Source organism: Artemia franciscana, chromosome 9 (genome assembly GCF_032884065.1).
Source record: "Artemia franciscana chromosome 9, ASM3288406v1, whole genome shotgun sequence".
NCBI lineage: Eukaryota > Metazoa > Arthropoda > Branchiopoda > Anostraca > Artemiidae > Artemia > Artemia franciscana.
In genome coordinates this window covers 13,234,117-13,260,293 of record NC_088871.1, presented here as the reverse complement: position 1 = coordinate 13,260,293, position 26,177 = coordinate 13,234,117, and the positions used below count along the sequence as shown (strand labels likewise).

General features: G+C 35.5%; 2 protein-coding genes across 4 annotated transcripts in view; both read left to right on the top strand.

Moving 5' to 3' along the window:
* Positions 1 to 63: 63 nt before the first annotated feature.
* Positions 64 to 26,177, top strand: part of LOC136031023 (uncharacterized) — a 52,503-nt gene continuing 26,389 nt past the window's right edge. The window contains exons 1-4 of one of the 3 annotated variants that reach the window (XM_065710203.1): positions 64 to 1,292; positions 3,565 to 3,735; positions 15,685 to 15,918; positions 25,866 to 25,999. The gene's annotated coding sequence lies outside the window, so the exon portion shown is untranslated. Of the gene's footprint in view, positions 1,293 to 3,564; positions 3,736 to 15,681; positions 15,919 to 25,865; positions 26,000 to 26,177 lie in introns of all 3 variants that reach the window. The other 2 variants (XM_065710202.1, XM_065710204.1) reach the window with 2 other exon arrangements.
* LOC136030765 (uncharacterized) lies at positions 15,766 to 22,792 on the top strand. Its single transcript, XM_065709807.1, has 2 exons — positions 15,766 to 15,918; positions 22,274 to 22,792. Exons 1-2 carry the CDS (start codon positions 15,766 to 15,768, stop codon positions 22,790 to 22,792), a joined length of 672 nt encoding a protein of 223 aa, XP_065565879.1.

The following is a 26,177-nucleotide window of genomic DNA, read 5'->3' as shown; positions in this document are numbered from 1 at the left end:
CATGGGGGAAGATAAAATGAGTGAAAATGGTGCAGGATTTTCTAGCATTACTATAAAAAAAAACAATAAAAAAATTAACATGAAAAAGTTTTTTCAATTGAAAGTAAGGAGTAGCTTTAAAACTTAAAACGAACAGAGATTATTACGCATATGAGGGGATCTTCTCCTCCTAAATACTTCGTTCTTTATGCTAAAGTATTTTTAGTAATTTCAACTATTTATTCTGCGGCCTTTCTGATTCAGGGGTCATTCTTAAAGAATTGGGACAAAACTTAAGCTTTAGCGTAAAGAGCGAGGTTCAATTAACTAAAATGAGCTAAAGGCTTATATACTATTCTGTCAGATGAAGTGAATCAATCTTTTGCATTGTTAAAACAACAAACTCGATTAAACTCGAAATTAAACTTGCATGAGGCTGATTATGAAAAATTCCTTGATCTTCTTCATTTTGAAAGTATGTTTCATGGTAAAAAGTTTTATTTAATATAGTTTCCTTTTTTTCTTCGTTTATACCGATTAGCTTGTACATAATAAATTTCTATTCTTTTCCTAAAAATTGTAATATCCCGAAACAATAATCAATTAGTTTTGGTTCGTTAAATATTTTATTATGGCGCAGAAGATCAAATAGATCGCCTGCTGCTGTCGAATCGAGAGTTTACTATTTAAGGAAAAAGCTGTTGCTCTTTGGCGCTGTTGGAGCCTGCTTTCTAATCGTTCGGAGGATATATCTGTTTAAAATTTTCTTAAAGAATAAGGTGTTCTATTTTTATACACAATTTATACACAATTATTTTATTTCTATTCTTTTCCTAAAAATAGTAATATCCCGAAATAGTAATCAATTAGTTATGTTTCGTTAAATATTTTATTATGGCGTGGAAGATCAAATAGATCGCCCACTGCAGCCGGATCGAAAGTTTACTCTTTAAAGAAAAATCTGTTGCTCTTTGGTGATGTTGCAGTGTACTTTCTAATTTTTTGGGGAAGGTGTGTTCCATTTGCATCATTTTGTTATTGGGGAGCTGCATCTTTGTCTGAATCTACTAAATACTCTTCGGCAAATATGTGTACATTTTTTTTGAAATTCCTTTATATTCCTTTGAATTTTATGTTTTTAGATGTTGTCGAAGCTTTACCAAGTGACCTTCAGAAGCAGGCTGACAGTTCAGACCCTTTCATTTTTCCCAAGCTTGAAGATTACCCAATGGGTACTATTCCGAGCATTTCGGTACCACTTAACTTCGAATCTCACTCTCAGGAATTTGGCTCCAGGTCCATTACTGATCAAGGTACAAATTTCAGAATGGGACTCTACTCGCAACACAGTCTGATTAGCATATTCAAAACCTTGGAGCTTCCAAACTTGCATACTTTTATGGGGATTAAGTAAAAAAAAAGGAAAAAAAAGAAAGAAAAATATTTCCGTCAGTGAACGGTTGAAGTTAAAGGCTTAGGGAGAATGGGAATTTTTACGGAAAATGGAGCCATGCTTACTATTTAGTATCATCAATGGTTGTGTCTTGGAGGAATAAAACGCAAGGTTTAAAACCCCCTCCCGAAATATTTCTTGGATTCGTAAATTGTCTTAAAATATATTAAGAAAAAGCAATGTTAAGTCACCCATCAAATTGTTTCAGTACCTTTTCCGGACTAAAATCATTTTGGCAATAAGTAATAAACACTGCTCAAACAGTTCGTGGTAACGAACTGTAGTAAGGAGTGACCTGGCGCAATAGTAACCAAAACTCTAAAAAAGGGATACTTTTGATACCAATAGCTACATCAAAAGGATCGCATTTTGATGCTGGTTTTAAATATATAAGTTTCATCAAGTTTAATCTTACCCATCAAAAGTTACGGACCTGAGAAAAATTCCCCTATTTTAGAAAATAACAGACGTTTTCTGGAGGATTTCTAGGTTGGGTGGGGGTTGACAAGGGGCGGATATGTTGGGGGAACTTTCCTTGGAGAAATTTGTAATGGGGGAAGAAAAGTGTCATGAAGGGAGCGCAGGATTCTCTAGCATTATTAAAAAAAAAACGATGCAAAAATAAATATGAAAAAGTTTTTTTTCAACTGAAAGTAAGGAGAAGCATTGAAACTTAAAACGAACAGAGATTATTACGCATATGATGGGCTCACCTCCTCCTAATACCTCGCTCTTTACGCTAAAGCATTTTTAGTAATTTCAACTATTTATTCTACGGCTTTTGTGATTCAAGGGTCATTCCTAAGAAACTGGGAAAAAATTTAAGCTTTAGTGTAAAAGCGAGGTACTGACGAGGGGGAGAACCCCGTAGTATACATAATAAAAATATGAGAATATAGAAGTTCTTTACGTAAGCTAATTTGTAAGTTACGTATATCTTTTTACTAATAAAAAGATTCGTAAAATTAAAAGTTCGAGTTGCCTTTTTAAAAAGCCAAAATCGGAGGGCAACTAGGTCTCCTCCCCCACTCTTTTTTTCTCAAAATAATTCGATCAAAACTATGAAAAACTCAATTAGCCAAAAAAATAAATATGCTATTTTTGTTTTAATTATTCATCTGCGGAGCACCAAAATCAAAACATGCATTGATTCAAAGACGTTCAGAAATTAAATAAAAAAACAAGTTTTTCAACGGAAAGTATGGAGTGAGATAAAACTTAAAACGAACAAACATTACTTCGTATATGAAAGGGGCTGCTTCCTCATCAAAGCCCCACTCTTTACGCTGAAGTTTTTTAATGTTTTAAAAAGTAGAGTTAAGAGAAAGAGTCAAATTTTATTTAAAGAGCAGGGAGTTGATGAGGAAGCAGCCGCTTTCATATACGAAGTAATTTTTGTTCGTTTTAAGTTTTAATGTAGCTCCTTAATTTCAATTAAAAAAACTTGTTTTTTTTTTATTTAATCTACATATAGGACCATCTCTTCACGAATCCCACCATTTTTTCGCTTGTTTTTGGATTCTTCTGTTTTAAATATATTTTCAATTTTCTGTGGGTATTTTCTAAAAATTTTTGCATTACTTTTTGTTCCATCACTTCTGTAATCTTTTCTTCAATCTAACACCCTATACTTTTCTAGCTCCAGCCATTTAAACAAATATTTTTCGATTTGTAGCCGTATTCTTTGCGTTTTATCGTTCCTATGTTGCATTTTTGTTAAATTAATCATTTCTATTTTCATTTCCTTAAAGTTCTAAACTAATACGTGTAATCGTCCCTGTGTTGCACCCTTTTGAATTTCCCTCATGCGAATAACGTATGTTGCTGATCATTTCTCTTTTCACCTTCTTTTTATAAATAAGTTATTGTAACCTTGATTGAATCTATTTTCCTTTTCATCTTTGCGTATACCCATTAACTTATACACAATTATTTTTATTTCTATTCTTTTCCTAAAAACGGTAACATCCCGAAAGAGTAATCAATTAGTTATATTTCGTTAAATATTTTTATTTGCATAACTTTGTTATTTGGAACTGCATCTTTGTCTGAATCTACTAAATACTCTTCGGCAAATGTTTGTACATTTTTTGTCAAAATTTTTTATATTCCCTTGAATTATATGTTTTTAGATTTTGTTGAGGCTTTACCAAGACACATTCAGAAGCAAGTTGACAGTCCAGACCCTTTCATTTTTCCCTAGCTTGAAGATAGCTCGATGAGTACTTTTCCGAGCATTTCGGTACCATCTAACATCGAATCTGACCCTCAGGAATTTGGCTCCACATTCAATACTGATCAAGGTAAAAATTTCAGAGTGTGATTCTACTCACATCACAGTCTGATTAGCATATTCAAAACCTCGTAGCTCCCAAACTTGGATACTCTTATAAGGATTAAGTAAAAAAAAGAAAGAAATAAAGAAATATTTCTGTCAATGGACGCTTGAAGTTAAAGACTTAGGGAGAATATGCTTACTATTTTGTATCAACCAGGGTTGTATCTAGGGGGTGAAAACGCTAGGTTTGAAAACCCCTCCCAAAAAATTTCTTGTATTTGTAAGATGGTCTTGAAATACAGTAAAAAAAATAATGATCTTAACTTGCCCATGAAATTATTTCAGTAGCTTTTCTGGACCAAAATAATTTTTGGTAATAATTTATAACCATTGTCATATATATAGGACCTGCCATTTCTTCGCTTGTTTTTAGGTTCTCCTGTTTTAAATATATTTTCAATTCTCTGTGGGCATTTTCTTAAAATTGTTCTATTTTTTTTCTATTACTTCTGTCATCTTTTCTTCAATCTCCTCTGGGTCTTCTAACACTCTATAATTTTCTAGCTCCAGCTATTTTAAACGCATATCTTTCAATCTGTAGCCGTGTTCTTTGTATGTTTCGTTGTCTCGCTTTCTTTTGCTTCTTAACCTTCTTTGAAAGTACTCAGGGGAAAGCTGAAACTTTTCAAAAATGGCTTGCTTCAATCTGCCAAAGTCTTTTAAGTAGCATATCGGTAATGCCTTAAAAACAGTTTCTGATATGAGTTAAGGAAAGTTCAAGTTAATGTCAACCAGTTTTCTCTCGGCTATCCGTTTAATTCTACAGTTTCTTTTCAAAATTAAAGAATCCTTGATAACATATATGTTCATGTGTTTATATATGTTATACGTATATACATATATACGCATATATACATACATATGTATATGCATATATACGTATATGCTCATATATGACATTTTTATCTTAATGCTACTAGTCTTTCAAGTAATTGCAATAGAAGTAGTATTTTTTTTTGTCGTTGAAGAAGTAGTTGTAGTATTAAATTGAAATTTTCCAAAGTCAATGAATCAATGAAAAGAAAATTACTCCTGAAACCATGACTTGTGCCTTTCTATATTGAGAGAGTTGATTCAGAGTTTGTACAATACATATCTTTATGACCTGAAGTGATTTATTAAACCCTTTCCTAATAATGTCATTTCTCAAGTCATTTTATCCAAAACACGAGAATGACTAGGAGAGTGTGCCCCGAATGTCGTTGCAGGGCAACTTTAAACTGTTGAATATGTAGTGACTGTACATCGTACTTCCACGAACAGTGTGCCGGAATTAAACTTTCCAGATGGACCAAAAGTCGGCTGTGCCTAGATGTTTCCGCGAAAAAAGATAGTTTAAACAAGGATAGTTCAATAAAGATTATTGTTTTTGCTGATACTTTTCCCAGTCTGCCCCAGCCTCCCCAAATTACTCCTCCACGTCTTCTATCAGGTAATGAACTGGCGAACACCATGATGGAAATCTGATCACCCCCCCCCCCAAGCTCCGAACCTTCCTAGTATTAACGATCACCTCGAAGTCAACAAATCTAGTCCCTTCTGCTAGACAGAAACTTCTACTTGTAACACTTATTTTCCAACCACCCTATCGGACTTCTCACTCCTTTCCCTTGTATCAATGAGAGATAAATTGGAATTATTAAGCAAGGAAATATCAAACAATTCATGATAAAGAACTGTAGTAAGGAGCGACCCGGCTCAATTGTAATCGAAGCTCTAAAAAAGCGGAATTTTGTTGCCAATAGTTACTTCAAAGGAATCAAATTTTTATGCTGATATTATTTCAAATTTTTAAGCTGATGATGTAAATTTCATCAAGCTTGGTTTTACCATTAAAAAGTTACAAACCTAAGAAAATTTGCCTTATTTTAGAAAATAGGGGGAAATTCTCCCTAAATAATGTAGAATCTTAACGAAGATCACACCATCAGATTCAGCGTATCAGTGAACCCTACTGTAGAAGTTTCATGCTCCTATCTACAAGAATGTAGAATTTTGTATTTTTTGCCAGAAGACAGATCAGGGATGCGTGGTTTTGTTTTTTGTTTTTTCATGGACTCAGTGGTCGCAGAATGTCACGAGAGGGCTTATTCTAAAAGAAATTAAAACAACCATTCATTCAATAGCGTTCAGAAATTAAATACAAAAACAACTTTTTTTTTCGACTGAAAGTAATGAGCGACATAAAACTTAGAGCGAACAGAAATTATTCCGTATATGAAAGGGATTGTCCCTCCACGCCACGCTCTTTACGCTAAAGTGTTTTTTTATTGTTTTAAAAAGTAGAGTTGTGAGAAAGAGTCAAACTTTAGTGTAAAAAAGGGGGCTATTGAGGACGGGACAACCACTTTCACATACGGAATAATTTCCGTTTGTGTTAAGTTTTAATATCGCTCCTTATTTTCAGTTGAAAAAACTCTTTTTTTGTATCTAATCTGCAATCACAGACCTAAGGTCAAGTCTAAGTGAAATCCCTCCAAAGTCATTTGATGTTAATTAGGATCAAAATCAGAAATAATTATTAATAAATCTCATCTCAAAAAATATTTAAATGTTTTCTGTAACAAAGGGGAGATGAAACAAGTTTGTATTTTTAAAAAAGTTCAGTTACCTAGGTGGTAACATGATTAAGAGTTTATCTGACCTAGATAACACAAAATCAAATGCTAATGAATGCGAATTAAATGTCATGACTATTAAGATAAACAATCATGAATTGACTACAGATAAGGGTATATGCAAATATGTGTGGAATGCTATTGGCAAAAAAGAAAAATATCTGCATGTTTCCAAAAATTATAATATTGAGGGTGAATGTAAGGTTTCTGACTCCCAACTATTACACCAGAAAGTTATTACTAAGTTTGGAAGTGGTCGTTGCTTTGGTTGTGGTCGGATTCATTTGAATCATTGCTATGGCGCATTCAAAAAACTTGTCCAATACCCGAAAGAATTCTCGTCAACTGTCAAACTCTCTCCCGAGTATTATCACTATGAACATTGGTCAGTCGAAAACGAAGCTTACCAGACCAGCCCACTGTTCCCAACAGACCTAAAAAGCAACATGAATATGAATTGTCAATGGCACCAAACAAACCCATTCAGAAGACCTCCATGTTACGCTCCAGCTCCATCTCAATTCAATTGCCAAATCATTCCATGTTATCAGTCCTGTTATTTGTATCAAATGAACACAAGAATCTGCAACAAGTATCCAATAGGAAATCAAGAAACCCTGGTATGACACATCGCTTCTCCTCCTACTCATTTCCTAGAATCCCTCTGGCGAATGTAAGGTCATTGGTAAATAAAATGGACGAACTATTCTTGACAAAAATCAGATTAGTATTACTTTTCTTACCAAAAAAAGGGCCTACCATTGAAGATTTTTGCTCTATTCCTAATTATGACTCTCATTTTAAGTCCAGATTTGACAAAAATGTTATCCCTCTATCTCATGGTGGAGGTATGGCTTTTTTGTTGGTCTACTGTCCCGAATCTGATTCTTTCATTATCTGAAATAGAGAACAACTGCTAATCCAGTGTTCTATGGCTCTTGACCAGACCCAAAAACCTCCCAAATGAAGTATCCTCTTCTTAGTGGATTTAAGAAGAAGCCGACGGCATATCCGCAATTACCCCGAAGATATTGACATAATTCGCTGCAAGTACCCTTATGCTGCAATTACATTACGTAGTGATTTTAATGAACTACACCAAAAGTGGCTTAGCTCTGCTCTTAGCTTTGATCAAGTGGTCAAGTCGCCTACATGCAGTTATAAAACCCTAGATTTGATTTTTACCAACGATGAAGATTACTATTGTGCCCCCAAAACAGCCTCTTCAGTTGGGGCATGTAGCAATCTATGACGAGAAGGCTCCCTATCTCAAAGCAAAACTTAGCTTCAAATCTTGGGCTAATATCCTATGTCTTACCAATGGTAATGAAATGGCTTCTAAATTTTCAGTAGAACTTTTCCAGTCATACTGGAACGCATTTCAAATGAGAAAAGTTACTCGAAAATCTAACTGCAAACCATAGATAAAAAAAAAAAAAAAAAAAAAAAAAAAAATGTGCCTAATAAATGAACGAAACTTCGAGACATTGTTGGTAGCGAAATCCGTAAAGTAAGAAAGGAGCATGGTACTCATGTGCTAAATAAGTTATTGTATTCTAACCCTAAGAAACTCCAAAAAACTATCCAAGATCTCACGGGAAAGATCTCATCAAAGTTTTTCTCATTGGATAGTAATGGTGCCCCAGTGAGTGCAGATATCATAAATAATTATTTTGCTTCAATTTATAAAATACACCTGCCTCTCCGAAGCGTACCGCCCAACAGTTCAGTGAGTGATATTCTTGTGATTGAAATAGATCAGACCCAACTTAAACTCGAAAATCTCGACACAAAAAAAGTCAGTATACCCAGGTGAAATCCCTACCAAATTGATTGTGAAATATGCCCAGTATTTAAGTGTACCTCTAACTGCTATTTTTAACCAATTTTTTGTAGATGGTATTTTCCATTGCGCTTTGAACGAGCTATTATATTACCTGTACCGAAAAATAAGACCCTAAAAGTTCCCTCTGACTTAAGATCAGTATCAAAAACCTCTATTTTCTCTAAATTTTTTTAAAGTTTTATTTACAGTTTCCTTTTTGACGATATTCAAGATAAAATCAACCCAAATCAGTGTGGCTTTAGGCCGGCCAAGCTTTTGACGGCTAGAATCATCAGACAGATATTGATAATTCAAGGGCTTTATATGCCAAAAATTTTGATTTTACGTATGGTAGCTAATTTTTTGTCTGGCTGTGAGCAATGTGTAGTCCTCCCTAAAGGAGATTCATAAGGTCTTTCCTCGATTTCCTATGGAGCACCCTAGAGACTAAATCAGGTCCTTAAGAATTTTAATTGTTTTTAATGATGTTTTATCAAGTTAAGACAACGCTTTTAAATTTGTGGATGATTTGATATTGCTTAACCTATGATATACTTCTAATACTTTGGACGCTAAACCTGACTCATTCATCAACTACTTAAAGCATTACCTTAACAAAGTTAAACTCAACCTAAGCCTATGCAAAAGCAGTTCAATGCTGTTCTCCTTTTTTTAATATACCCCCAATCAATAATTACCTTTGCACACCAAATTTAAATGTGGTTAAACAGCTTGTTTAACCTCCGAAGCATAAGTATACTGAGAATACTTAAAGCATTACCTTAACAAAGTTAAGCTCAACCTAAGCCTATGCAAAAGCAGTTTAATGCTGTTCTCCTTTTTTTAATATACCCCCAATCAATAATTACCTTTGCACACCAAATTTAAATGTGGTTAAACAGCTTGTTTAACCTCCAAAGCATAAGTGTATTGGGTATACTTAAAGCAGTACCTTAACAAAGTTAAACTCAACCTAAGCCTATCCAAAAGCAGTTTAATGCTATTCTCCTTTTTTAATATACCCCCAGTCAATAATTACCTTAGCATACCAAATTTAAATGTGGTTAAACAGCTTGTTGTCCATTTGAACAATGACCTTAAATGAAAGTCCAACACTTTCTACTTATTTAAATCCGGTAGTATCTTCTCAAATCTTTCTGGCTTCTCAAATGGTTATCCATATCAATCCGGAACCTTAAATAGTTTATTGTTCTTAAATAGGATCAGGCACGTATGCAGGAATTTTTTTCCGGGAGGGGGGGGGCAAAACCTTCGAAACAGCAGGTATAAAGTAGCAATTTCTTATTTAGTAATGCAAAAAGCACCTATATTGGAAAATACAGATTAACTTTAATCTGTAATATTGTAGCGGATGGGGAGAAGAAGACTGAAGCCTCAAAAGTACGTTTTAGGCTCATGTTATGTTCATAGTGATTTACAACCAGTGTTTAATCTATTATCCCACTGAAAGGGAAATTTTAGGGTTAACAGTGCAATATGGGTGCTGTGGGGGGTTGTTACTGTATTGCAACAAGAGCTCATATGGCACTTATGACGAGGCAAGAAGAGCCAAGAGCTCATATGGTATGAGCTCGAGCAAAATTCTTAGAATCAATAGATTGATTTAAAAGGAAAATAAAAAAATGCCGGTCAGGATTTAAAATAAGAGCTCTGAGTCACGATGTCCTTCTAAATATCAACATTCATTAAGATCGGATCACCCACTCGTAAGTTATAAATACCTCATTTTTTCTAATTTTCCTCTCCCTTTAGCCCCCCCAGAGGGTCGAATGGGGAAAAACGACTTTATCAAGTCAATTTGTGCAGCTTCCTAACACGCCTACCAATTTTCATCGTCCTAACATGTCCAGAAGCACCATACTCTCCAAATCACTGAACAACTCCCCCAAAGAGAGCGAATCTTTACGGTTACGTCAATCACGTATTAAGGAGAGTTGCTTATTCTATCCACCAAGCTTCATCCCGGTTCCTCCACTCCAAGTGTTTTCCAAGATTTCTCACTCCAACTCCCCCAATGTCAAAAGATCTGGTCAGGATTTGAAATAAGAGCTCTGAGACATGAATTCCTTCTAAATATCAAATTTCATTAAGATCACCTATTCGTAAGATAAAAATCCCCAAATTTTCACCTTTTCCAAGAATTCCGGTTTCCCCCTCCAACTCCCCCCAATGTCACAGGATCTGGTCGGAATTTAAAATTAGAGCTTTCGAGCACAAGATCCTTCTAAATATCAAATTACATTAAGATTTGGTCACCCTTTCGTAAGTTACAAATACCTAATTTTTCCAAATTACCCCCCCCCTCCACCAAAGAGAGCAGATCTGGTCGGGTTATGTCAGTCAAGTATCTTAGACAGGTCTTTATTCTTCCCATACAGTTTCATCCTGATCTCTCCGCTTTAAGTATTTTCTAAGATTTCCGCCACTCCCCCCAATGACGCTGGATCTGGTCGAGATTTAAAGTAAGAGATCTGAGTTACGAGGTCCTTCTAAATATGAAGTTTCATGAAAATCCGAACACTCCTCGTAAGTTAAAAATACGTCATTTTTTCTAATTTTTCAGAATTATCCCCCCCCCCCGCAATAGAGCGTATCTGTTCCAATTATGTAAATCACGCATCTAAGACTTCTGATTATTTTCCCCATCAAGTTTCATCCCGATCCCTCCAATCTAAGCGTTTTCCATGATTTTAGGTCCCCCCCCAAAAAAAATTCCTCCAAATGTCACCAGATCCAGTCAGGATTTAAAATAAGAGCTTTGAGACACGATATCCTTCTAAATATCGAATTTCATTGAGATCTGATCCCCCGTTCGTAAGTTAAAAATACCTCATTTTTTCTAATTTTTCAGAATTAACCCCCCCCCAACTACCCCAAAGAGAGCGGATCCGTTCCGGTTATGTCAATCATGTATCTAGGACTTGTGCTTATTTTTCCCACTCTAAGTGTTTCCCAAGATTTTAGGTTTCCCCCTCCCAACTCCTCCCAATGTCACCAGATCCGGTCGGGATTTAAAACAACAGCTCTGAAACACCATATCCTTCCAAACATCAAATTTCATTAAGATCTGATCAACTGTTCGTAAGTTAAAAATACTTCATTTTTTCTTCTTTTTTTCCGAATTAACGGGCCCCCACTCCCCCCAGATGGTCAAATTGGGAAAACGACTATTTCTAATTTAATATGGTCCGGTCCCTGATACGCCTGCCAAATTTCATCGTCCTAGCTTACCTGGAAGTGCCTAAAGTAGCAAAACCGGGACCGACAGACTGACAGACAGATTTTGCGATTGCTATAGGTCACTTGGTTAATACCAAGTGCCATAAAAACGTAGATTTTAATGAAAAACGATAGTTTCCAAAATTGATCCATTAAAAGCTGTACTTTATCTTGACAAGGGGGAGGGATAAACGACCAAGGATAATTCTATTTTGCTGTGGAAACGCTCTCTTTCCAAAAAAAAAATCAAAAAAAAAACAGTACAATTGCTAATTACTTCAAAGAGGGTAAAAAGTTAGACAGAAAATGGGTTAATAATTGGGCAAAGACTTGACTGGATAATTTCATGCTGTAAAATCCCCCAAAAAAGGCTTCAAACATGTATCTAGATTCTTAATAAATGTCCTAATTTTGCCAGAAATCCCATGAAACCATGAGGAAATTACACATTTCACAAATTTTTTTTTGGGGGGGAAGGGCCCGAAGGCCCCTCCCCCTGCGTACGTGCCAGCATAGGATCCTGTCTTGAATATACTTGTCCTGTCTGACACCCTAGGTTGACCAAAGACGAATGTTTTAAAATTGAAAGTATTCAAAAAAGAGCAATAAAAATTTAAAAAAGATTAAATTAAAAAAAAACAACTAAAGTTTGACTCTTTCTCTCAACTCTTCTTTTTAAAACAGTAAAAAACTTTAGCGTAAAGAGCGGGGCGTTGATGAGGAAGCAGCCCTTTTCATATAGTTAGTAATTACTGTTCATTTTAAGTTTTAATGTCGCTCTTTACTTTCAGTTGAAAACACTTGTTTTTTTTCAAATTTAATTTCGGAACGTTTTTGAATCAATGCATGTTTTGATTTTGGCTCTCCGCAGAGGAATAATTAAAACGAAATTTGCTTTTTTTTTTGCCTAAATTGCTTTCTCATAATTTTGATTGAATGATTTTGAGAAAAAAGAGCAGAGGAGGAAGCCTTGTTGCCCTCCAATTTTTCGGTTAATTAAAAGGGCAACTAGAACTTTTAATTTTTTACGAATCTTTTTATTAGTAAAAGATATACATAACTTATAAATTAGCTTACGTAAAGAACCTTTTATTCTCATGTTTTTATTACATATATGAGAGGGTTCGCCCCCTCGTCAGTACCTCTCTCTTTACACTAAATCTTAAATTTTGTCCCAATTCATTAAGAATGACCCCTGAATCACAAAAGCCGTAGAATAAATAGTTGACATTACTAAAAATACTTTAGCGTAAAGAGCGAGGTATTAGGAAGAGGTGAGCCCCTCATATGGGTAATAATTTCGGTTCGTTTTAATGCTGCTCCTCACTTCCAGATGAAAAAAAACTTTTTCATAATTATTTTTTCATTGTTTTTTTTTTTAATAATGCTTATGAATCCTGCGCTCCCTTCATGGAAATTTTCTCCCCCCCCCCCTTATGCGTAATAATCTCTGTTCGTTTTAAGTTTTATTGCTGGTTCTTACTTTCAGCTGAAAAAACTTTTCATATTTATTTTTTCCTTTTTTTAAATAATACAAGAAAATCCTTCGCCTTATTCACAGAATTTATCTTCTCCCATGACATATTCCTCCAAGGAAAGATCTTCCCACGTAGACCCCTCACCTCACCCCCCCCGCCAAACCTAAAAATCCCCCTGAAAATGTCTGTACACTTCCAATAACCATTACTGTATGTAAACACTGGTTAAAGTTTTTAACTAGTATCCCCTCCTTCGGGGACTATGGGGGAGTAAGTTAGCCCAAGGACATAATTATTATGTTTTTCGTCTCTGCTGAACAGAATGGTTATCTCAAAGTTTTATCCATTGATTTTGTGAAAAAAATGAGCGTGGAAGGGGGCCTAGGTGCCCTCCAATTTTTAGGATCACTTAAAAAGGGCACTAGAACTTTTAATTTGCGTTAGAATGAGCCCTCTCGCGACACTCTAGAACCACTTGGTCGATATGATTACCTCTGGGGAAAAAAACAAAAACAAACAAACACGCACCCGTGATCGGTCTTAAAAATAAAAAAACTCCACATTTTTGTAGATAGGAACTCCTACAGTAGGGTTCTCTGATACACTGAATACGATGGTATGATTTTCGTTAAGATAATATGACTTTTAACGTGTGTTTCCCCTATTTTCCAAAACAAGGAAAATTTTCTCAGGCTCGTAACATTTGATGGGTAAGACTAAACTTGATGAAACTTATATATTTAAAATCAGTATTAAAATGCGATTCTTTTGATGTAGGTATTGGTATCAAAATTCCATTTTTTAGAGTTTTGGTTACTATTGAGCCGGGTCGCTCCTTACTACAGTTCGTTACCACGAACTGTTTGATTAAGTACTATGATAACAAAAGAGAAATACCGTTTGATTCCCCATTCAACAATCTTTCTAAATATAATAGCTGCTCCGCTGAAGAATGCCCCACCCCCAAGTGATGCCGGGATATTGCTCTGAGCTATTTGGAAACTTTGCTTATTTTGCTGTTGTTTTGTTTGAATTGGCATCATGAATCAACTGTTGATAAGAAAAAAGGTAAATTAATGAATATTTTGTTCAATTTTCTACTGTAGATGAAAGATGAGTATACCTCAGTATGATAAACAAGGGGGAAAAGGGGGCTCATTCATTTTTTATTATTAGAATGGGAACTACAACTCCCAGATTTTCTAATCACATTAGCCCCATCCAAAGTTTATATCCTCAGGGTGTAACTTATAATCTTTGCCCCTGGGCTCTGGGTAGGGGGGTATCAACTCTGAAGAAATTTTATATGTTTTTGAACTATTTTTAACAGCATTCTTGAATTTTATATTAGATACGTTTAGGGGAAATAGTGCTTTGTGGGGGCACTAGCTACCCTTCATCAGTTTTGACCCTCTAAAGGGAGCTAGAACTTTAAATTTCCAATCAAATGTGCCTTCTATAAAGTTTATTCGAACACCCCTTCCATAAGAACCTTATATGGTCCAGAGCATAACTTATAATCCTTCGGCAGGAGTTGTTTTTCAACCCTGAGCACCTTGTTATATGATCTTTTGACTATTTTGAATAAAATAGCTGTTTCAAAATTTCTCTTAGATACATTTGGGTTAAAGAATACATGGGGAGGGTTAGCTACCCTCCGATCAGTTTTGACTCTTGGGAACTATATCTCTTGATTTTCAAATGAATGAGCCCTGTAAAAATTTCCTATGATTATCTTTTTCCATAAAAACCTTATATACTAACAATATGAAATTAGTCCAGCTTATAGCATTTACTGCAAAGGCTTAGGGGGAAGGTATCATCCCCAAAAACATAATTACTGGACTACTGAATTTTGTTGAACAAAATGAACATCGTAAATTTTGATTAGATGTGCCTAGAGATATGATGGGCGTGACGCAGTGCCTTCCAATTACTTTTGACTCTCAAAAATACACCAGAACATTCAATTTTCAATCGAATTAGCTCCTTGTGAAGTTTCTACGGCAACTCTTTCTGAACGAAGTGGCCAGGTCAGAAGTTAGAAAATGTATTTTTTCCTTTTTTTACATAATCAAACAGTTTGTAGTAATGAACTGTAAGTAAGGAGCGACTCGGCAAAATAGTAGCCAAAACTCTAAAAGTGGGATTTTAATGTCAATAGATACATTAAAAGAATCAGCTTATTATGTTGATTACAAATATATAAGATTCATAAAGTTTAGTTTTACCCATAAAAAGTTACGAGCCTGAAATAATTTGCCTGATTTTTGAAATAAGGGGAAACACCCCCAAAAAGTAACACAATAACTCAATCAGATTCAGCGTACCAGATACCCCTACTGCAGAAGTTTCGAGCTCTTATATGCAAAAATGTGCATATAGCCTGAGGAAAGTTTTAGCCTGAGGACGTTTTACTTTGTTTTTTTCAAAGATGTTTTTTTTTGTTCAAATTTTGTTTTTTCGAGGACCATTTAAAAATGGTCTTCGACGATAGGGAGAGGGTGCATTCGAACAGAAATTAAAAGTTCTAGTGCCGTTTTTAAGTGAGCAAATAGATTGGAGGGCGACTGGGCCCACTGTTTGAAGCCCAATGACAAAGTTTTTGAAGAAACTGAATTTCAGAAGGAAGACAGGGGAGGAAGGGGGACTAACACAACTAAAGTTTTCCCACCCACTACTTCATAGCAAATTAGGCCCGTGCATGTGACTTTGTTGTTGGTTTTTTCCGTTTATTGTTTATTTTTCAGCAGAAGCTATGAAATCCGATCAAAAAGATCGTCTAAAAGGCAAAATAAAGAAGGGGGAAGAAAAAAATAAGAATCTTGAAGGAAATGATGAAAGTGAGGCGCATTGGGAAAGTGAAGACGATCCAAATAAGCTGTGGTGTATTTGCCAGACGTCACATAACAATCGATTTATGGTTTGCTGCGACAGTTGTGACGAGTGGTATCATGGCCAGTGCGTCGGAGTTACAAGGATTCTCGGTAAGTATGGAGCAGATTTGTACCACCTCTATCAAAAAGTACCCCCCCCCCCAAAAAAAAAAAAAAAAATACAACTGCAGCGGGTTGGTTTCCAATACCCTTTCAACTCATAAAAAAATGGAATAGAACTTTCAATTGTTGACGTAGTTTACATCCTCCATAGTCTTTGTGACAATGAAGCCGAGGTAGGAATCAGGAAAGGGAAATCGAAGAAAGGTCTTCCCAGAAAAATCCTGGAGATTGTGTATAAATTTTTACCTCCATCAGGGCCGTAGCTCCAATATTTGTATTCAAGAGAGAGCAAGAGGGGGCCCACCTCCGAATTGTCAATGAGCATGGGATATACTTGAGGGAAAGGAGTGGAGGTTCTGGTTCTATGTATTCTTTTCTTAATTTATTTATCTATTCCCTAGACGGATTTATTCTCTAGACAATTTAATCCTGTTGAGATTTATCCTGGACAATAATCCTCAACATATCCATGCATAAAAGTGAGTTGGAAAGGAGAAAGCAAGACATAAGAAGAGTGTCGTATAAGAATTCTGGCAAATGCCCCCTTTGTAAAATTTCCCCTGAAAAATTAACTCCCTGAAAACTTCCCTCCTCGTGAAAAATTTCTCCCATTGAAAATCACACCAACACGAAATTGCCCCCTCCCCTCTATCCAAAAAATATATCCGTACTTCCCAATAACAAATACTATACGTAAAAATTGAGCGAGTTTTGTAACAAAGACTTTTCCCCGGGACTTGGGGGTCATGATATCTGACAATATCTCCATATTGTCTCTTTATTTTCGTTGAATTTAGCACAGCCTCGCAAGCCTCGCTTATGTTGTGCTATTCATTAAGGAATGTTTATTTCTAATAAAACTGTTCTACTACTACTACTACTACTACTACTACTACTACTACTAAAGGAATAGTTATTCGGCCTTTCAACTATTCTGAACAAAATAGTTATGACAAAATTTCGATAACACGATTTTGAGAAAAAGGGGCGTAAGGGGCTCTATTACTATACAATCTTTTGGTCACTTAGAAAGGGCACTATGATTTTTCATTTATGTTAGAATGAGCCCTCTTCTGATATTCCTGGACAACAGAATCCATACATTCACCCATGAAAAAAAAATAAACACATATCCATGACCTTTCTTCTGGCAAAAATACAAAATTCCACATTTTTGAAAATTGGAGCCTGAAAGCTCTACAGTAGGCATCTCGGATACGCTGAACCTAATTGTGTAATTTTAAACAAGATTCTATGAATTTTACGTAGCGTTTCCCTTTTTTCAAAATTCAGGCACATTTTTTCGGGCTGATTGTCTCTGATGGGTAACACTAAACTTAATGTAACTTATAGGTTTAAAATCAGAGTAATTCTATTTTTTTGAGTTCTGGCTACGATTAACCCAAGACGTTCCTTATTTACAGTTTGTTACCAAGTACTGTTTGATATCATATTTGATAGTCTAATACATGCTAAAATGGTGTTCAATAAAGCAAGAAAATTCCAACCAGAAATCCCCCATGATAAATTCCTACATCGAAAGATTTCTCCCTATAGTCCCTCCCCCACCCCTCACACCATAAAAAAATCCCCCTGAAAACGTCTGTATACTTCCCAATAACATATACTTTAAGTAAACAATGGGCAAAGTTCCTTCTTCTATAAAAAGTACCTCCATTGAAAGATCCTCCTACTTGAACCCCTCCCTCTGACCCTCCCCCCATAGGAAAAAGAAACAAAATATGTGTATACTTTGAAATCACCAACAATATATGTAAACAATGGGCAAACTTCACAACTTTCAGTCCTTCCCCTGGGGACTCTGGGGATTAAGTCGTCCTCGAAGATATAGTTATTAGATTTTTTGACTATACTGAATAAAAAACCTATCGTAAAATTTTGATCTGGTGACTTAGGGAAAAATAAGCGTGGGAGGGGGCCTACTTACCCTCCATTTTTGGTCGTTTAAAACGGGCACTAGAACTTTTATTTATTGTTAGAATGAGCCCTTCTCACGACATTCTAGGACCTCTGGGTCGATACGATCACCCGTAGGAAAAAAACCCACATAAACATGCATCCATGATCTTTCTTCTGGCAAAAGATACAAAATTCTACATGTTTCAAACAGTTCGTGGTAACGAACAGTAGCAAGTAGCGGCCCGGCTCAATAGTAAACGAAAGTCTAAAAAACAGAATTTTGATACTAATCGATACATCAAAAGAATTAGGTTTTTATGTTCATTTTAAATATACAAGTTTCATCAAATATTATTTTACCCATCAAAAGATACGAGCCTGAGAAAATTTGCCTTATTTTGGAAAATTGGGGAAAACACTACTTAAAAGTCATAGAATTGACGAAATCTTTTGTTTAATTTTTTAACATTTTTGATTTAATAAATGTTTTGATTTTGGGTCACCGCACATGAATTAAGTTTTTTTTTGCTAACTGGCTTTCTTATATTTTCGTTAAGATTCTATGACTTTCAGGGGATGTTTCCCCCTTTTTTCTACAATAAGGCAAATTTTCTCAGGCTCGTAACTTTTGATGTGTAAGACTAAACTAGATGAAACTTAAATATTTAAAATTAGCATGAAATACAATTCTTTTGATGTAACTATTGGTATCAAAGTTCCATTTTTTAGAGTTTCGATTACTATTGAGCCGGGTCACTCCTTACCAGAGTTCGTTACCACGAACTGTTTGAAAACAAAACTTGCAAATTTTATTTGTGTTTTTCTTTGGCTAAATGGCTTTCTCTTATTTTGGATCGGAGGATATTGAGAAAAAAGGGGTGGGGGAGGAGCCCTAGTCGCCCTCCAGTTGTTGGTTACTTAAAAAGGCAACTAGAACTTTCAATTTATTACAAACGTATTAGAAAAAATATACGTAGGCTACCTTAAAAATTAACTTGAGTAACGAACTTCTATATTCGTATATTTTTTTACATATATGAGGGAGTTTGTCCCCTTGTTAATACCTTGCTCTTTATACTAAAGCTTAAATTTTGTCCCAATTCTTTAAGAATGACCCCAGAATAACAAAGGTCGTAGAACAAATTGTTAAAATTATTAAAAATACTTTAGCGTAAAGAGCGAGGTATTTAGGAGGAGATGAACCCTTCCTGTGCGTAACAATTTCTGTTTCTTTTTAGTTTTTATGCTGCTCCTTACTTTCAGTTGAATAAACTTTTTCATATTTATATTTTTATTGTTTTTCTTAAATAATGCTATAAAATCCTGCGCCCCCTTCATGGAATTCCTTTCACCCTATGACAAATTACTCCAAGGAAATATCCTTCCACGTAGCTTCCTCTCCTTAACCTCTCCCCCCAACCAAACAAATCCACCTGAAAACGTCTGTACACTGCCCAATAACCATTACTGTGTGTAAACACTGGTCAAATGTGTAACTTGCAGCCCCTTCCCCAGGGACTCTGGGGGAGTAAGTCGTCACAAAGACATAGCTATTATGTTCTTCGACTATGCTAAACACAATTACTATCTCAAAATTTTGATCCGTTGACTTTGGGCAAAAAATGAGTGGGGGAGGGGGCCTAGCTGCCCTCCAATTTTTTTAGTCACTTAAAAAGGACACAAAAACATTTAATTTTCGTTAAAATGAGCCCTTTTGCGACACTCTAGGAACACTGGGTCGATACTATTACCCCTGGGAAAAAGAAAAAAACAACAACAAATAATTAACATGCACATGTGATCAGTCGTCTGGCAAAAAATACGAAGTTCCACATTTTTGTGGATAGGAGCTTGAAACTTATACAGTGGGGCTCTCTTATACACTGAATGTGATGGTGTTATTTTCGTTAAAATTTCAAGTTTATATTGTTTTAAAAAGTAGAGTTGTGAGAAAGAGTCAAAATTTACCATAAAGAGTGAGCGTAAAAAACTTTAGAGTAAAGAACGACGTGTTGAGGAGGGGACAACCCCTTGCATATACGGAATAATTTCTGTTTGTCTTAAGTTTTAATGTCGCTCCTTACTTGCAGTTAAAAACTATTTTTTTATTTAATTTAGATTCAAGTTTGAAATCTCTACAGTAGGATTTTCTGATACGCTGAATCTAACGGTGTAATTTTTATTAATATTGTATGACTTTTATAGGGTGTTACCCCTTTTATTGAAAACAATGTAAATTTTATCAGGCTCTTGTGATGAGTAAGACTAACTTGATGAAACTCATATATTTAAAATCAAAATTTGAATTTTCTTTATGTATCTATTGGCATTAAGATTCTTTTTTTTAGAGTTTCGGTTACTATTGAGCTGGGTCACTCCTTACTACAGTTCATTACCACGAACTATTTGAAACAGGTTTTCCTGAGATATAATCTAAGCATTTCTTTTCTGAAAACTAGGTTCCCTTCTTTCCAAGACTCTTCAAAAGATTGATGTTACTATTCAATTAAATAAAAAATCAAGTTTTTTTTTAACTGAAAGTAAGGAGCGACAATAAAACTTAAAACGAACAGAAATCATTCGGGATATGTAAGGGGCTGTCTCCTCCTCAACACTCCCCTCTTTGCGCTATAAATCAAGTCTTTGTAAATTGAAAGTAAGGAGTGACATTAAAACTTAAAACGAATGTAAATTATTCCGTATATGAAAGGGACTGTCCCATCCTCAACGCTCCACTCTTTACGCTTAAGTTTGACTCTTTTTCACAACTCTACTTTTTAAAACACTATAAACTTTAGAGTAAAGAGCGGGGCGTTGTAAAGGGGACACGCGGAATTATTTCAATTCGTTTTAAGTTCTAATGTCACTTCTTACTTTCAGTTAAAACAAACATGTTTTTTTTTTTATTTAATCTATGAACGTAGAGTCACAGGGAATCAGAGAGGCTTCTTTCATGCTGCCAAACCTTTACTTCTTAGTTTCATAATCCATACTTAATCCATTATTCCATATTTCCTCCACTGAACAATCTTAAAAATCTTACTTACCTGGTAAGACCATGAACTTTTTGACTCATCTATAACGGCTTTTAGATAAGCTGATTTAAATAGTATGTTCCCAGAACCAAGCCATATTCACTAGCCTAAAGCTTCTTCGCTAAGAAATTACAAAATCTTCTCTAACTACAAAACCGTTAACGTTTCTGTTTACACCTTACCATCTCTTACAGTAAACTAGCTACACCTTTCTAATTCGTCGCTTTTCTGGAATCTCCATTTTACAGAATTTGTATCTCTCAACCTTCTAAAATAAATTGATCAACCTCACTTTCACTGGCACTCGTAACTAGACTACTCTTTTTCCAACATCCGATTCAAGATTCATTCTTGACAAATATTCCAGTAATAAATTTAACAACTTCCATAACTTCTTATCTTAATCTACAACTAAAGCTACATCATTCACGAACAGGAGAGTATGTATATGTACATCCCCTACATATTCACTGTCAATATTAGCTTTCTCTTCTCATTATCAAATGCACCTTTCCAAATCCACAGAGGGTTCTTATTTTCACTCTTTCCTAGGCTTCCTGTATTCGGGTTGCAGTGGTAGCTAGCATCCTGTTTTTACTGTCACTAAGATAATGGATGAGACCAGCCAAACAATTGCCTTAGCGTGCTTCACTATTATATTTGGTGTTGCATATTTGCTCGAAATGAACAAAAGATTAATAAAAAAAGAAAAAAAAACTAAAATTAAATTTCAGTTTAAAAATGTAAACATGGATGATGAAAATAGACATTGATTTCTGGCCAGGCACGTGTCTCGACATGGGATTCCAGCCAGACACGCAATTGAACGCCGCTTTATATCCTTTTTAATGAAGTCCATGCCTCATCACCAGCACGATCAAAACCATGATAAGCTTCTTGCAAGAGAAAACAAATCGGAGAGAACAATATTTTCCTAGGTGTCTACCCCTCTCCCCTCTTTCTCTTCTCTCACTTTTTCCGTCTCTCTCCCGCTCTCTATTTCTAGATGATATTGTCATGGAGCTGCTGAAGGAAATTAGATAAGCTTTTTTATTATTATTATTACCCTACTTTAGAACACAAACTACAACTCATACGCTATTTATTGAATACCCTCTTTTGAGTTTTAGATGGAAGCATTACATTACACATAGACTATTTTTTTCACTTTTTTGTTCATTTCATAAATAATGAAGACGTCCATTTCATTTCATTCTTTCTATTATTTATGTTAATTATTATTCTTGTTCACTGCAACTCTATCCGTTATTGCAAGCTTCGATCTTTTATAAATTTAAAAAAAATGCGTAGATCTAATACAAACAATAGATTTCTATAAAAAAAAATGTATTTCCTTCTTATTGTAAGTTCTTTTCTATTCTTTGAAGAATGATGTACCGGAATTGAAAAGTAGACTTGAATATGCCACTGGACGGCGGCAGCCAATCAAAACTACTACCAAACGAGTTGGAGCCACACATGTCAAACCTATGGCATCGAAGCCTTCTGTTTATGGACAGCAGATAGCGCCCACTGCACAATTCGCTCCTCAACATAATATCGCCCCACAGCCTCCTGCTTATGGACAACAACGTACTACTAATGCGACGCCTATTACGTCACTCCTTTCTCAGCAAGTTGCTCCTGCTCAACCCTCTCTTTATGGAAATCAGCGTCCATCGACTCCGTCAATTGTTTCTCAGCAAGCTCCACCGTTAATTACTTCTCAGCAAGCTCCACCGCCTATTGCTTCTCCGAAAGCACCGTCCATTCAAGCCATGCAACAGGCAGCATATGGAACTTCTGGATCCAGTACCTTTTTGCCTGCTGCTCAAGCTGCGACGGCTTCTATACCCGCTAAACCAGTGTTTCAACCAACTGTGCCTGCCCCAATGGCCTGTCCCTGAGGTAGGCATTACCTACCTCAGGTTTGGCTTTATCAATTATTTTAGATCAATGGATTAATTATTTTAGATTTTTGTTATGTCTTCTGCCTTGGACGAAAAATCGAGTTCTTATTAGAAACTTTTTTGTTTCTGATATTACAGTTAAACTTGAATTATTGCACAGAAGGCTATCTAACACAGCTTGTGTCCGTATTCCTTCGCGTCTTATTAGGTTCTTGTACTTGTGAGTACACGAGTTCCTTCTAAATATGAACTTTCATTAAGATCCGATCACTCCTTGGTAAATTAAAAATACCTATTTTTTTCTAATTTCTGAGAATTAACCCTCCCCCCAACTCCCCCAAAGAGAGCGGATCCGTTCCGGCTGTGTCAATCACGTATCTGGGACTTGTGCTTATTTTTCCCACCAAGTTTCATCCCCATCCCTCCATTCTAAGCGTTTTCCAAGACTTTAGGTCCCCCCCCCCAAACGTCACAGGATCCGGTCTGGATTTCAAATAAGTGCTCTGAGACACGATATTCTTCCAAACATCAAATTTCATTAAGATCACATCACTTTTTCGTAAGCTGAAAATACCTCGTATTTCAAATTTTTCAGAAATAGCCCATCCCCACCACTCCCCCAAAGAGAGCGGATCCGTTCTGGTTATGTCAATCCCTTATCTAAGACTTGATATTATTTTTCCAACCAAGTTTCATCCTGGTCCTTCCACTCTAAGCGTTTTTCAAGATTTTAGGCTCCCCCCAAACTCCTCCAGATGTCACCGAATCCAGTCAGGATTTACAATAAGAGCTCTGAGACACGATATCTTTCCCAACATCAGATTTCATTAAGATCCGATCACTCCTTCGTAAGTTAAAAATAACTCATTTTTCTAATTTTTCAGAGATAAGCCTCCCCCCCCCCAACTCCACCAAGTGAGCGGATCTGTACCAGCTATGTCAATCACTTATCTAAGACTTGTGCTTATTTTTCCCACCAAGTTTCATCTAGATCCCTCCACTCTAAGCGTTATCAAAGATTTTAGGCCCCCCCCCAATGTCACGGGATCCCATCGGGATTTAAAATGAAGGCTCTAAGAGACGATATCCTTCCGAACATGAAATTTCATTAAGATCTGATCACCCTTCAGTAAGTTAAAATGGATCTTATAAACCTAAATAAAAGACCAACATTGTGCTTAATTAAAGGTCATAAAGGGACATCCTGTTATTAAACAAGGAGATAAAATTCAGTGACCTAATTACCAAAGAAACCAATTTCCAACTCTATTAAACAAACAATTAAAGTTGTACCTATAGCTTTAAAGTTAAATCAGTTTGAATTTGTCTGTTGGGGCAACACCATCAATAAATGGATCCTTCAATGTTAGAAACTTCAAATGGTGCAGGGGACGCTGCAGGGCACGGTGGTTCAGTAATCATGGGCTCGCAAACAGGAAGTTTAGAATCACTTGACACAAATAGAGCAGGTTCTGCGATGTTTCCAGATGGTGTCTCGGTTTCGTTCCCTATGGGAAGATTCCCAACTGGTACAGATCCGTTAAATGGAGCATTTCCAGGATTTGGTTCGCAGTTTTCGTCCCCTCAAGATTTATTAGAAGAGGGAAAAGAAGAGCCTTTTCTTACAAAAGTCAATAATGATTTTTCACTTCTGCAGCTTGGTGAGCCCTTTGTTTCTTGTTAAACATTTTTTTGCTATAAATAGCCCACTCAAAGAATCAACTTTCTACAATTTTATGCATCAAAATAGGCTATTCCTTCCCCACCCCCCTTCAAAAAGCTTAAAAAATTAAGAAGTACTGATTTTTATTCATATTTCAATACCAATACCCTACCGTGATCACAACTGTTCTCTAATGATGGTATGTTTTTGCATCGGGAAACTGATTTCCCAAGCTAACTCCATATTCTTTTTTCTCAAAAAATACCACATTTTTTTCTGGATTTAAATGGCCAATAAGAAATCTTGAAAGTTGAACAATTTAAGAGATTTATGGGAAATTCCTGGGAGGGTGTAAAGAAGGAGACTTGGCACGTCAGCACTTTTAGGTGAATTACGGAATTCTGACTTGATTTAAAATATGTATTTATCGTTTTATTCTTTGGTAAGTGTTGTAATTTCTCTTTTTGTCATTAGTGTTCTTAGTTAAAAACTCTTAGCTGTTCTAAATCTGTTCTAATCAAGAATGATATCTCCCTTTAGAGTAAAGTTAAAAATAGAGGCCTTTCGATTAGAGTTAAGAAATGACAATATTTCAATGTCAATAACCCAGCTTAATTAATTGTGATTAAATTTTTTTTCATTTAAGCTTTTCTGAAACTGATGTATAGAAGCGGTTACCGTATTTTACCTCATCTCGAGATTTAAAGGGAATGGTAATTATACAAATTCAAAAATAAATTAGAAAAATATTTAAATCAATAATGATATGGCTACGAGGTAAAAATCTCTTTTAGATATTTAATTTTTATTATCTATTTTCAGTTTCGGTGTTTTCAAAATTTAAAATTAAAGAGACACTGGAAATGAATAAAAATAAGATGAATAGTTTTTACTGTAAGTCTGAAAATATTCTGTCTATGTGTAACCCTTTCCCTTTTTCCAGAATTTAAAAATGACTGAGAGAAAAAATGTTTTTTTTTTTCAAATTAAACTAATACATATAGTTCAAGATTATTATATACTCTTGAAAAACTACCCCCCCCCCCCAAGCATGGAAAAATTGCAATATTTGGCAAAAAAATACTCAGGATTATTTTGTTAGTGACTTAAATATAACAGCCTGAAATCCCTGGCTGAATGGTCGGTATCTGAGGCATATGAGCATAATGATTATCCGTTACTATGTAGTAAAACATGTTACGAAAAATTTCACCATCGCTATAATTTGTACCACCAGCCTGCAGAACACCAGCCCGGTGATTCCTTTATCACTTGTTTCATTTTTCAAAGGTGAGTGAACCACTTTTGCTTCAGACAAAATTTATGCTCATTATTGCCGTTATGGTTAGTGTCTTTAACTTCTTTTTTTCATCCTTTGCCGTTCAATAGAGCATTTCACTTTTTCAGATGACGAGCCTTGTCGTCGCCTACTGATTACTGCCCCCCAGGCGGTAAACCAAGAGAAATTGTATGGCGTGGTTAATTTGTGCACACCTGGTCTGGAAAGGTTTTATAGGAAACAAAACACAACATCTCCGATTGTAAGTTTTCTTCATTATATTAAATTTTATTTGAATGATAAATTTATTTCTTTGACGTGTTAACACCTGGTTTAGACTGTTTTTATAATAGGACGGACTGCTTAAAATCACCAAGTGTAAGTTTTCTTCATTGCATTAATATTTTTTTGTATATAAAATTTAAAAAATGTAATTCTCG

What these genes read in the sequence shown, in the direction of transcription:
- LOC136030765 (XM_065709807.1), top strand. Translation starts at nt 15,766, where the DNA reads ATGATGAAAGTGAGGCGCATTGGGAAAGTGAAGACGATCCAAATAAGC. An exon ending in CGGAGTTACAAGGATTCTCG is followed by an intron (nt 15,919 to 22,273) that starts GTAAGTATGGAG and finishes TATTCTTTGAAG; the next exon opens with AATGATGTACCGGAATTGAA.